General features: G+C 39.8%; 1 protein-coding gene across 2 annotated transcripts; it reads right to left on the bottom strand.

The window, feature by feature from the left end:
* Positions 1-326: 326 nt before the first annotated feature.
* Positions 327-13,214, bottom strand: DPY30 (dpy-30 histone methyltransferase complex regulatory subunit). 2 transcript variants are annotated; one of them, XM_005655249.4, is made up of 5 exons: positions 13,009-13,214; positions 12,838-12,909; positions 12,704-12,751; positions 4,991-5,133; positions 327-664 (listed from the first exon to the last, which is right to left on the bottom strand). In XM_005655249.4, the coding sequence occupies exons 2-5, from the start codon at positions 12,871-12,873 to the stop codon at positions 592-594; spliced, it is 300 nt and encodes a 99-aa protein (XP_005655306.1). In that variant the 5' UTR covers positions 12,874-12,909; positions 13,009-13,214; the 3' UTR covers positions 327-591.
* Between the last annotated feature and the right edge of the window lie 912 nt (positions 13,215-14,126).

Here is a 14,126-nt window from a genome sequence, read left to right as displayed (position 1 = left end):
TGATACCATTGAAGGATATCAAATACCCTCTGCAATGCTTGTGATAGTACTCCAACTTTATTGTGCATTAGGATCACTGTGTTGTCTGCTAAAAACTGAAGATGCACAAATCCCACTTCTAAGAGGTCTAAGGACAATGCTAGGAAAAAATGGCTGGGTTTTTTTTTTTTTTTTTCTTCACATATTCTACTTGACTGGTGTATTTTCACACTGTGGTAAAACTGCAGCATTCTAAGACACTCTAAGCAATCTAATGAATCAGTAATACATGAAAACAATAAAACCATATAAAGCATTTGTCATACAAAATAAAAACTACTTTAAAATAATGTTTTAACAGTTTATTTTGAGGGTCATTTTAAAAACAAAGATAAAGACAATCTGAGAAAAATTGCACCGAATACACTCATTAAATAGTATGTGATTAAATCAATAAGGGACGTATGTTTTTCTCTGTAATTCTGGAAATAAGTTCTGCTGTCATGAAGGTTCTTATACTTCCAAGGGAGGGGGCAATCATGGCAATTAAAGCTGCCTCTTAATCTTGTAAATCTACAGTAGAAACCAAATTGTTCTGTTCTTCCCAATGAGTCAGTTTCGATCTTCAAACTGTGCCTTGTTTTTTAAAAGATATGATGCTAGAAATTCAATGGGATTTGGTGGTCTGTAAGGGAAAAGAAATCCAAAATGTAGAAATTTATATTCGAGATATGCTTATTTAAATGTATTGTTCCATAAAGAAAACACAACTTTTTCAGTTTAATTTCCATTTTATACTCAAAGGCCATTTATAGTAAGTATGGTAAATGACACGGGCAAACAAATTAGACAACAACATAGTTTAAAGAGACAAATTTTTCTACGGCTTAAATCTGGTTATGAACTCAAGCTTCAAAAGTTCATTGACAACTGGATGATGACCCCAGGGGGAAAACTGATTTGAAGGAGTCACAAAGGTGGCTTCTGGGGTGCTCACAATATTCAGTTTCTTTTCTTTTCTTTCTTTCTTTCTTTCTTTTTTTTTTTTTTTTTTGTCTCTTTAGGGCTGCACCTGTGGTATATGGAAGTTCGAAGGCTAGGGGTCAAATGAGAGCTACAGCTGCCGGTCTACACCACAGCCACAGTAACGGCCAGATCTGAGCTGCATCTGCGACCTAAATCACAGTTCGTGGCAACACCAGATCCTTAACCCACTGAGCAACGTCAGGGATCAAACCTGCATCCTCAATGGATACCATCAGATTCTTAACCCACTGAGCCACAACAAGAACTCCAGTAATCAGTGTCTTTTTTGTGTGTGTGTGCCTTTTCTAGGGCTGCTCCTGCGGCATATTGAAATTCCCAGGCTAGGGGTCTAATCGGAGCTGTAGCCACTGGCCTACGCCATAGCCACTGCAACGAGGGATCCAAGCCGAGTCTGTGATCTACACCACAGTTCACGGCAACGCCAGATCCTTAACCCACTGAGAAAGGCCAGGGATTGAATCAGAAACCTCATGGTTCCTAGTCGGATTCATTGACCACTGTGCCACAGCGGGAACTCTGAGTATTCAGTTTCTTGATCTGAATGCGAAATATGTGAGTATGTTTGGTTTCTGAAAATGCATCAAGCTATATCTATGATATATGTAATTTCTTTTTCTTTTTTTTAGGACCACACTCATGGCATATGGAAGTTCTGAGGGCAGGGGTTGAAACTCAGCTGCAGCTGCTGGTCTACACCACAGCCACAGCAAGGTGGGATCTGAATCAGATCTGTGACCTACATCACAACCCAGGGCAACACCCGATCCCTGACCCACTGATCGAGGCCAGGGATTAAACCCACATCCTCATGGATACTAGTCAGATTTGTTTTTGCTGCACCACCATGGGAACTCCCATAATTTTCTAAGTATTATCCTTTGATAAGAGTACAAAACCAAGGAGTTCCCTGATGGCTCTGTAGGTTAAGGATCTGACATTGTCACAGCTGTGGCTGTGGTTACTGCTATGGCTTGGGTTCAATACCTGGCCAGTGAACTTCCACGTGCCTTGGGTGTGGCCAAAAAAAAAAAAAAAAAGAGTATGGAAACAATATATTTTTGTTTTGGAAATGGATACCATGGCTAGATGAACTCCCCAAGGGACTAATTAAGGAAGCAATACTCACTTGGACAATAAGCTCTGTTATGTTTCTTATTAGAAAGTCACTGGTATTGTGACTTCAGATATTTAAATCACTAATAATTATAATGTTGCCACTACACAGCACACCTAAAAAGTTAAGCACTTTTTAAAATTAAAAGGTGGGGGGAAGGGGAGTTGGAGGAAGGTGGTCAAAAGGTATAAAATTCCACTTGAAAGTACTAGGGGTGTAATGTACAACATGATGACTAAAGTTAACACTGCTGCATGATACATGGGAAAATTGTGAAAGAGTAGAACCTAAGGTTCTCATCACAAAAAGCAATTTTTTCCTCTTCTTTTTCATGTATTTATGTGATAATAAATGTTAACTAAACCTGTGTAATAATCATTTCACCATATATGTAAATCAAACCATTATGTTGTATATCTTAAGCTTATATAGTGATGTATGTCGATTGTTTTCTCCAGAAAACTGGGAAAAAATTTTTAATAAGATAAAGAGGTGTTGGGAGTTCCCACTGTGGTAAAATGGGATTGGCAGCATCTTGGGAACGCTGGGATGTGGGTTCGATCCCCTGTTTGGCACAGTGGGTTAAGGATCCAGTGGTGCCACAGTTGCAGCTTAGGTTGCAACTGCAGATCGATCTGATTCCTGGCCCAGGAACTCCATGTGCCATGGGGTGGCAAAATAAATAAATATAAATATAAATAAATAAATAAATAGAGGTTCATTTCATATTTATCACTTTCACATATGTTATTCTTCTGATAAAATAAGTGTGAAGATGACAAGTTTATTTCTATAAACCCTACTATAAAAAGGAATATTTAGAATTAATTTACAATGATCTTAAAATGTCTCTTAGCACTTTAAACAGCCTTTTGAGCTAACCAGAAACAAAGCTCATCACATAATATTTATGATTAATTTGATGAATTATTTTGCTAGGACACCTTACTTAAAAAGTGTATTTACTCAACTATAATAGACAAAAATCTTTAAAAAAATTATATTTACTGGAGTTCCCATCATGGCTCAGCAGAAATAAATCTGACTAGCATCCACGAGGATAAAGGTTCGATCCCTGGCCTTGCTCAGTGGGTTAAGGATCCAGCACTGCTGTGAGCTGTGATGTAGGTTGCAGATGTGGCTCGGATCTGGCTTGCTGTTACTGTGGTATAGGCCAGCAGTTACAGCTCTGATTTGACCCCTACCCTGGGAACCTCCATATGCTGCAGGTGCAGCTCTAGAAAGACCAAAGAATAAATAAATTGTATTTACTAACAGTACATTACTTAAAAACATCTTCAAATTTTTTTCTTCTATCATTTAAAGTAATATTTAGAATTTCTAATATATTGGCCTTCTTTAGAGAAGGGATTAAAAACATATAAAAGATGACCATATTTTAACTGACAGTAGAAGAGCCAAGACATATCTTGTAGTTATACATAAATCCTACTTTATAAATATAACAATCCAAAATAAATATTTAATGCTTATTTTGTTTTTAAATTTAAAACTAAGTAATATCCCTTCTCTAAATCAATAACTCACTCTTAGTGTAAGATAAGGCATTTCCTTCAAGTTTCTTATGAAGTTATGTCAGTTTGCTACAGTGTTCTTTATCAGTCTTCGGGAAACCGTAATTTAAACCCAATAAATGCTGACTATGTAACTTACAAAAAATTTCCTATTGGATTTATTTATACAAAAAGAAATTAGGTAGAATTACTGGGGAAAGACATGTACAGAAGAGAGAAAAACTGTAATCTTGCTAACGAAGAAATAAAAATTAAAACAACTTGGCCAAAGAAAAGTTTATAACACTCATGCTGTTGAGGCTGTGATGACACTGGAAGAATACAAATGAGAAACTTCTTGAGAGAAATATGATGCTATTTGTTAGTCACCATAAAAATAGTCATGTCATTTGAACTAGCAAACTAACTCTCGTTTACTCATCTTAAGAAAGTAATTAAACAAAAGCAAAAGGGTATATGCTGCAGCACAATGGGATCTTGAGAGCACTGGGACACAGGTTTGATCCCTTGCCAGGCACCGAGGGTTTAGGATCTGCCGCTGCCACAGCTGTGGCTTAAGTTGCAACTGTGGCTTGGTTATGATCTCTGACCCAGGAACTCCATATGCCTTGGGGCAACCAATAAAGGGGGGGAAAAAAAAAGCAAAAGGGTATGAAAACAGATAAATTGCATGGTGATCGATAATAATAACAAGGGAAATTGGACCTATATGTTCAACAACAAGAAACTGGTTGAGTTAATTGTAGTATTACTCTAATTTTATTACAATCATACAGGCTCTGTAGAGATATGAAAAAAAAGTTTTATGTTATACTTTGAAGTAAAAAGGAGATATAAAATTACATGAATACCAGAGTTCCTGTCGTGGCACAGAGGAAACGAATTCAACTAGGAACCATGAGGTTGTAGGTTCAATCCCTGGCCTAACTCAGTGGGTTAAAGATCCAGCGTTGCCATGAGCTGTGGTGTAGGTTGCAGACATGGCTCAGATCTGGCATGGCTGTGGCTGTGGTGTAGGCCAGCAGCTGTAGCTCCAATTAGACCCTTAGCCTGGGAACCTCCATATGCCACGGGTGCAGCCCTAAAAAGGAAAACAAAACAAAACAAAACAAAAACATGAATACCATGATCACAAACATGCATATAATCTAAGACTAGCAGACAAATAAGTGTCTGAATTGAGATTAATGCTGACTTCTTTAAAAAAATTCTTTGTATGGTAAAAAAATAACTATACATAACTAATGATATTTCAACTAGAGAAGTTTTATTTTGCTTTTTCTCATAAGTCCATTTAAAGACACTACTACCTTACCTTTCCTTTGCAAGCACAGCAAGTCCTTGTAATAAGATAGGCACAACTGTCTGATCCAGATAGGCACGAGTTGGCAAAGACTGGAGGTCCACTTTCTGTTTTGATGACTTTTCTGCATTAATTTTCTCATTTTCTACTATCCTCTAGTGAATTAAAAAAAAAAGCATGAATATTAAAAAATAACTAGACTATTTTGCATGCAAAAACCAAAATTAATGGAAATATAACACTAATAGAAAAGGTAAATTGGGAGTTCCCGTTGTGTCTCAATGAGTTACAAACCTGACTAGTATCCATGAGGATGCAGGTTCGATCCCTGGCCTCGCCTAGGGGGTTAAGGATCTGGCATTGCCATTAAGTTGTGGGGCAGGTTGCAGAAACAACCTGGATCCCATGTTGCTATGGCTGTGGAATAGGCTGGCGATCCTATGTTGCTATGGCTGTGGTGTAGGCTGGCAACTGTATCTCTGATTCGACCCCTAACCTGGGAACTTCCATATGCTGCAAGTGCAGCCCTAAAAAGATAAAAAAAAAAAAAAAAAAAAAGAAAGAAAGAAAAGGTAAATCAATGACTAGAAAGCTGGGATTGAACTGCAAATCTGCCAAAATAAAACCAGACCCATCTCTAAATTTCATCCCATTATTATCTAAAGGCACCATAATATCTCATTCTTTTAATGTCATTTCTCCAGATCCTACACTTTTTCTCTTTCTTTCTGCCATTTTAGGAGTAAATACAAGTCCTTTTTTTCTTTTTTCATGAGAATACCTTTATACAGTATGCATCAAAATATCTGGACACAACACTAAGTAGTGCTTAATCACTGTGAGAAAACTAGACCTGTTTAAATTCTTTCATCACAGATAGCATCCTCTCAGTTTGATACTAATATGACTTGAACACTTCTGGGGAGTTCCCTGGTGGTGCAGGAGGTTAAGGATCCAGTTGTCACTGCAGCAGCTCTGGTCACTGCTATGGTGCAGGTTGGCTCCAGGGCCAGGGAACTTTCACATGCTGCAGGTACAGCCAAAGCAAACAAACAAGCAAACAAATACTTCTGTAACACTTGCTAAACTCCCCTCTTAATAGAGAGCATGCTTCAGGCTCAGAGACTTCAACTGGCAAAATTTATTAGCAATGTTTCATATTCATTGATTTCATTTTTGTGGTTACCCTCTACTACAATGAGAGTATTTTCCCACTTACGTTACTTTCTTTTGGACACACCCACAGCATGCACAAGTTCTCAGGCCCACTGAACCCCAGCCACAGCTGTGACACAAGTCACAAGTGTGACAATGCCAGATCCTTAACCACTAGGCCACCAAGGAACGCCTATGTTTTTAAACAAATGTAATTATGATTTTCAAAAGTAAACAAATTTAAGAAAAAAATATCAATAGTAGCCAAAAAAGCATAAATGATTGATACAGAATAGATCATATTTAAATGATATTTAAATGATGTTTAGGAAATGATGACATATACCCCCTACTCCTAAGAGTCCCCCAAATTCTGGGCATTTCGTATAGATTCATCTGACCTCCAGAGTAGCAAAAACTACTTTACTGAAAAACTTTGCCACCTTCTGAAAATCTACCATTTTAGATTTTTTTTTCTTTCTAGGGCTGCATCTGCAGCATATGGAAGTTCCCAGGCTACGAGTCGAACTGGAGCTACAGATGCCAGACTATGCTACAGCTACAGCCACAGCAATGCCAGATCCAAGCTGAATCTGTGACCTACACCACAGCCCACAGCACCACCAGATCCTTAACCCACTGAGTGAGGCCAGGGACTGAACCCTCATCCTCATGATGTTAGTCACGTTCTTAACCAGCTGAGCTACAATGAGAACTCCACCATTTTAGAAATTCTGAAATAACTGGCTATCTCAAAGACAAAACACTACTACTAAAAGCACTTTCATTTAAATGAACTTTTCCCCAATTATACTCAAACTGGATATGAGTCAATAATAAAAAAAAAATTCTACACAATTTTTTAAGAAAATTTTATTTTGTAAAAGGTGAGAAAAAAACTTTAGGCATATAACTACAACATACATGGTTTCCCGAAATACTTTCCAGAACTATGTCAGGTACTTCTAGTTTTGTTTATCTTTTCAATCTAATTTTTGGATTTAATAAAAATAATTATCTAGACATTTAATGTATGAAACAGCCATCTATTTGGCCATGAATTAAGAAATTTATTATCTATCAGTTAATTGCAACAAATACCCATACACGATTAAAACTAGTGAGTTACATGACATTCCGGTGCCTTCCTTCACTAAGGAACAGCAATGCCTAAGCAACTGATAGATCCTATAATAAACTCCTTGACCAACTCCTCTCATTTATTTCATTTAGACACTTACTTTATATCCACTATGTGCAATTGCTATGCTTAATTTTACTTAGGTCAAAATCCTGAATTAATCTGGAAAAATATACAGTTAGCCCCTGAACAACACGGAGGTTTGGGGCACCAAACCTCTCTGCTCAGCCAAAAATCCACATATTACTTATAGTTGGCCTCTCTTACAGTCCACTCCTCCATATCTGTGCTCCATTACCTACAGTTCCATATAAAAAACAAGATTAAGCTTTTAACAGTGCAGAACAATGATCACAAAAATGGGGGGAAAAAAATGAGATGAGGCCTATGACTGCCCCAGCTTACTGCATCCTACTTGGAGAACTTATACAATGAAACCCAGGGAGAAGGAACCCAAGCAGACCCTCTCAGTCTCCCTAAATTGAGAAGACAGAGTTTAAAATTGAAAGAGACCAACTGAACCAAAACTTGCAGGGCAGAGTACTAAAAAGGAGAGTTTCACAGAGAGGAGAGGTGCACAGAAACAGACTAAGAGATTGCCTTCCAGCCTTCAAGTGAGTACTTCTCAGAGCATGATTGTGAAGAAACTACCCAAGGCCAGGGGAAAAAAAACACTTGGGGAGTTTCCTCATGGTACAGTGGGTTAAGGATCTGGCACCGTCCCTGCAGAGGCTCATGTTGCTGCTGTGGCACAGGTTCAATCCCTGGCACGTGAACTTCCACATGCCACAGGCTCAGGCAAAAAAAAAAAAAAAAAAAAAAAGGGATCTGAGAATGGTTAACTAGTTTGCTGGGTGGGAGGGTACCAAAAATACAAAGAAACTACCTACATATCTTTAAATCTTGTTCCAAAGCCTCCCTCTATGTAACTATGCTAATAAAAGCTAACATTGTCTTTTTTTTTTTTTTTTTTAAGTGCTGCATCTTCAGCATATAGAAGTTCCCAGGCTAGAGGCTAAATTGGCGGAGTAGCCACTGGCCTGCACCACAGCCCTAGCAACACAGGATCCAAGCCGAGTCTGTGACCTATTCCACAGTTTGAGGCAATGCAAGATCCTTAACCCACTGAACGAGGCCAGGGATCAAACTCATGTCCTTAGGATACTAGTTACCAGTGAGCCGCAACAGGAACTCATAAAAGCTAGTATTAAAAAAAATAAAAAAGAAAAAAAAACCTTGGAAAACGCAGGATACATAATCTGTGGAACTCACACAGGTCAGGAGTAGTTCATGTTCCTGTGACCCAGAGGGGGAAAACTCAAAATGAATCACTGGGTAGAATACACAAGAGGAAAAATTAAGCCTAAACTAAAGGCTCGTCTGGTCCCTAAAAAAGCTTAAAGGCAAACCTCAAAAGGATCAAACTGTTTCCAAGAAATTTAACTGTCCTAGAACAAAGTTCAAAAATATCTGGGAGTTCCCATCGTGGCGCAGTGGTTAACGAATCCAACTAGGAACCATGAGGTTGCAGGTTCGATCCCTGCCCTTGCTCAGTGGGTTAATGATCCGATGTTGCCGTGAGCTGTGGTGTAGGTTGCAGACGCGGCTCGGATCCCGCGTTGCTGTGGCTCTGGTGTAGGCCGATGGCTACAGCTCCGATTTGACCCCTAGCCTGGGAACCTCCATATGCCACGGGAGCGGCCCAAGAAATGACCAAAAAAAAAAAAAAAAAAAAAAGACAAAAAGAGAAAAAAAAAAAATCTGAAGATATATAAAAATTACCAGTACTCGACAAGATAAAGTCCACAATGCCCAGCCTCCAATAAAAATTACCAGATGGGGAGTTCCCTTGTGGCACAGTGGGTTAGGGATCTGGCATTGTCACTGCAGCAACTTAGGTCACTGCTGTGGCACAGGTTCAATCCCTGGCCTGGGAACCTCCACATGCCATGGGTGAGGAGGAAAAAAAAAAAAAAAAAAAAAAAAAAAAAACCCAAGACAACCATAATCAAATTATTTCAAACCAGTAAGAAAATCTTATTTTTTTTTTTTTTGGTCTTTTTGCCTTTTCTAGGGCCGCTCCAGCGGCATGTGGAGGTTCCCAGAATAGGGGTCCAATCGGAGCTGTAGCTGCTGGCCTACGCCAGAGCCACAGCAACATGGGATCCGAGCCTTGTCTTCGACCTACACCACAGCTCACGGCAACGCCAGATCCTTAATTCACTGAGTGAGACCAGGGATCGAACCCGCAACCTCATGGTTCCTAATAGGGTTCGTTTCCATTGTGCCACGACGGGAACTCCAAGAAAATCTTAAAAGGCCAGGAATTGTGGCTCAGTGGGTTAAGAACCTGACTAGTATCTATGAGGATGTGGGTTTAATTCCTGGCCTCATTCAGTGGGTTAAGGATCCATCATTTCCAAGAGCTGCAGCATAGGTCACAGACATGGCCTGGATCTGGCATTGCTGTGGTTGTGGCACAAGCTGGCCGCTGTAGCTCCCATTCGACCTTAGCCAGGCAACTTCCATGTGTTGCACCTATGGCCCTAAAAAGAAAAAAAAAAAAATCTTCAAAGGACCAAGAGAAGACAACATGGAGAAGCAGAAATAAGAATGATAGCATACTTTTCATAGGAAACAATATCAACCAAAAGGCAGTGGAGCAAATCTACACTCTGCAAAAATACCTCAAAAACAAGGTAAAATAATTACCTTTTAGACATTCAGAACCTTTAAGAATTCCTTATCAGCAAACCTCCACCACAAGAAATATTAAGGAAAGCCCCTCAAGAAGGAAGGGAAATGATACCAGATGGGAAGCTGGATCTACACAAAAGAATGGGGAATCCAGAAAAACCATATGAATAAATATGAAACACTCCTTTCTATTACTGTTTAAATCTCTTTAAAGAGAATTGATTTTTTGTTTTTTTAGGGCCACGCTCGCAGCATATGGAGATTCCCAGGCTAGGGGTTAAATCGGAGCTGCAGCTGCCAACCTACTTCACAGCCACAGCAATGCCAGATCCGAGCCTCGTCTGCAACCTACACCACAGCTCACAGCAACACCAGATCCTTAACCCACTGAGTGAGGCCAGGGGTCGAACCTGTGTCCTCATGGTTACTAGTCAGATTCATTTCCACTGAGCCATGAGGGGAATTCCAATAACTGACTTCTTTAAAGAAAAAAACAAAAGTAATCAATTGAAGGGTTATAACATATACAGAAGTACAGTATATGATAACAATAGCATAAAAGCCAGAAGAGAAGAAATGGAAGGATACTGTTGTAAGGGCCTTACACAATACATACGGTACCATTTGAAGATATTATATGATACCATTTGAAGGTAACTTGTGGGAAATTAAACTTTCATAGTATAAATCCTAAAAAAAAAAAACTAAAAATGTATAAGTCAATAAAGGAAATAAAATGGAACCATAAGAAATCAGCAGCAGCTGTAGAGTAGTGATTTCCAGACTTAGAGATATCACAAACAAATTAAAGATAAAATAATATAGACGTTCTCTGGTGGCCTAGTGGGTTAAGGATTCAGCATTGCCACCACATGGCACAGGTTCAACCCTGGCCTAGAAACTATTGCATGACACGGGCACAGTCAAAAAAAAAAAAATACACACACACACACACACACACACACATTGCAATAAATGAAGTCTTGCTAACTTTATTTTACCTAGTAAAAACTTAGAAATAAATAAGCATAATTTTTTACTTTACTATCAACATTAACACATAAAAGAATGGCATTTTAAAATTCTGAAAAGAAAACCAATTACCAAATAATGTATCATCATCAAACAATCACTCCACTCTCATTTTTTTTTTCTCACTTTACCATGGAAATTGGTCTGAGAGTTTGAGTAAAAGCATTCAGTATCATTGCTCTACTGTATCATGGCTCTGCCTCCATATATAAGCACCATCAAGGAAAGACTGTGCTGATGCCTAAAAAGAAGTCTCTTAAATGACTAAAACACTAAATGGCGTAGAATATCCTCACCTGATTCAGCATAGCAGTTCAATTAAAACCTGCCTATGGGAGTTCCCGTCGTGGCTCAGGGGTTAATGAATCCAACTAGCATCCATGAGAGTTTGACCCCTGGCCTCGCTCAGTGGGTTAAAGGATCTGAAATCGCCATGAGCTGTGGTGTAGGCTGCAGACGCAGCTCGGATCCCACATTGCTTTGGCTCTGGCTACTGTGGCTCTGGTGTGGGCCAGCAGCTACAGCTCCAATTCAACCCCTAGCCTGGGAACCTCCAAATGCTGCGGGTGAGGCCTTAAAAAGACAAAAAAAAAAAAAAAAAAAAAAAAAAAAAACCAAAAACCAAAAAACTGCATATGAAAAGAGATTCACTTAAAAATGGTATCAAATCAATAAACATTCCCAGCAATTTTACAGACAGAGTAGTCACTCCACATGCCAGCAAACTCTAGGACTTGGTCAAGATCAGCAATTTAATTTAATCCCACCTCAAAAATGTCAACCTGCCTAGGTTTAACACACAGCTCTAAACTTACCTCCTGGTGACCTTAGACAAGTTACTCAACTTCTCTGAGCCTTGTAATACAGGCTGAAAATGTTAAGTTACTTCGAAGTACGCCTGGTACATAGTGAAAGGGCTAAATATGTATTAGCAGTTGTTACTATTATTACTCTGCTTGGAAATGCTCCTACTCTCATTTATCCAAACTTAATTACTGATAAGGTCATTTTTTTTTTTTTTTGTCATAAAACACACACATCTTTAGAAACTCTTTATTTTCTTAGTCAAGCCCACCTAGGTCTAGTTAATTCAATTGTTTCAGCATCTATTCACTCATCTACAAAGTAACTTTTACTATTAGATAGCAACCTCTTAGCACATATATAAATAGGCTTTATAAAAGTAACCTTCTTTTGCACTTTTTTTGACATGTACTCTTTGAATTCAGACTAACCAACCATGTAAGGTAAAAAGAGTGTCTACTCTCTGTTATAGCCGCCAACACCTACTACTGACATCTGTAAAGATTCAACATTTACTAAAAGTTGACTTCGCCAGCACACAATTCTAAAAAAACAATGGGTTTCTTAATTCTGATGTGCAGTTTTTCCAATGCAATATTCCAACAGATGAACTAATGGCCCCCCAAAAAACAATTCTTACAGTCTCCTTTAGTAATGTATGTTTACTTCTCTAAATCATTTTCGAAGTCCAACCTCTCAACTCTGAGCTAATTTGTACGTCTGCACACCACGAAATAGAAGTACCACTAATAAAACGAGCTGCCCATAATATGATACTACTTGGTTCACGACGATAAAGTTTTCCTTTGTGCAAAGCAGCCCGGTAAAAATAGGTCCCAAGTCTTCTCCAGCTCATAAGAGACATAAAGATACGGCATAGGAACTGGGCAAGTTACCTCGACATTGTCCGTGAGACCGTACTCAGAATGGGGATTTTCTGCAACCTGGAAAACAAATCACAGGTCACAGAAACATCAGCCACTCTTTCTTTGCCGCACACGGCCACCCTGAATCCAGGGCCTCCTGGTACCTGCGTCTGTCCCTCCAGCATCTGCTCTGGCTCCATGACGGACCCTGCAAGTCACAGTCCCCGGATACCAGTCTTGGAAAACAAGAAAAACCGTAAATTACTCGGGAGATTTCAGACCAAGACTCCAGGATGCAGTCCAGCCCAGCCCCCGACCCCGCCCCTCACCCCCACCTGGGCGCGGGAGCACCCGGCGCAGTAGGGGAGCAGGTGAGACAGTCCACAACTGAGTGCCCGCATCAGGTCCGGAAGCTCCGCGATAATCGCAAGAGCCGAGTAGAGGTGGGGGAAAGAGGAAAGGGGAAAGGGAGCTGATTACCCGCGCCCAAGACGTTCGTTCCCAAGAACCCGCACCGCACCACCAACTCCCAGCACAAACCGCTTCCGCCGTAAGTGACGGCAGTAGCACGACTGCGGCGCCTGCGCAGAACTCCCCAGCGGCCCCGGGCTGGGAGGGACCCATACGGTTCTGAGTCTACCATGCCCTCTGCTTTTAGTGGAGTCATGATCAAGGTGTGCCTCCGAGATCTGCGAAAGAATCGCTCCTCGACCTGCCTACCCAGAGCAAGCGCCACCCCAGCTACAGATACAGTAACCAGGCCAACTGGAAGGGGTTCGGTCGGCCAGCCCTCGGTGCTGCCTGAAAATTTCTACCAAAGCTCTGCCTCGAGAAGCCGAAACCACTTAACTTACTGGATAGTTCTTGCTAGAAAAATCACAGACCCAAATTCAACAGTCTACGAAAGAATATCAATGTTTTACTCTAAAGCCAAAGTTGAGGGAAGAAACAATGTTTAAGGGTTTCGTAGTAAGCTTTTATTCAAGTCCTTAAATATGTGAATAGGCACTGTTAGTGCTACTTTACATTTGTATCAAGGTTAGCAATGTGCAACTGGCTTTCCAAACTGTGATACTGTTGATACTATTGTATTTTTTTAACAATGGGTTTTTTGGTTCGTTTCGTCTCTTTGCTGTTGCTGAGGCGTGTGGAAGTTCCTGGGCCAGGGACCCCACGCCTGCCACAGCAGCAACGCCAGCTGCTGCAGTGACACTAGATCCTTAACCTGCAGGGCCACAAGGGAACTCCAATAGTATTGTTTTTGTAAAAATACAGAAGATAATTTGCCTCCCAGACACATTTGCAAGCAACAAACAGGATCTAGTAAATTGGATTGTTTTAATTCCAATTAGTTCCACTTATTTTATGTAAATATAAGTGATACATTAAAGTGCCTGCCTTAGAGTCAATAATCACATTTGTATCTGCACTTTATAACTTGAAAATTTTAAAT

The sequence above is a fragment of the Sus scrofa genome, chromosome 3 (genome assembly GCF_054392235.1).
Source record: "Sus scrofa isolate SSC_HxYL_T2T_F1_AM1 chromosome 3, Sscrofa_HxYL_maternal_Yorkshire_Landrace_v2.0, whole genome shotgun sequence".
Taxonomy (NCBI): domain Eukaryota; kingdom Metazoa; phylum Chordata; class Mammalia; order Artiodactyla; family Suidae; genus Sus; species Sus scrofa.
This window is presented reverse-complemented; position numbering and strand designations above follow the sequence as displayed.

Excerpts from the sequence above, each read along its gene's own strand:
- DPY30 (XM_005655249.4), bottom strand. The coding sequence starts at position 12,873 with ATGGAGCCAGAGCAGATGCTGGAGGGACAGACGCAG. Across the intron at positions 12,752-12,837 it reads TGCTGGAGGGACAGACGCAG|GTTGCAGAAAATCCCCATTC; the intron begins GTACCAGGAGGC and ends TTTGTTTTCCAG. Across the intron at positions 5,134-12,703 it reads GTCTCACGGACAATGTCGAG|AGGATAGTAGAAAATGAGAA; the intron begins GTAACTTGCCCA and ends TTAATTCACTAG.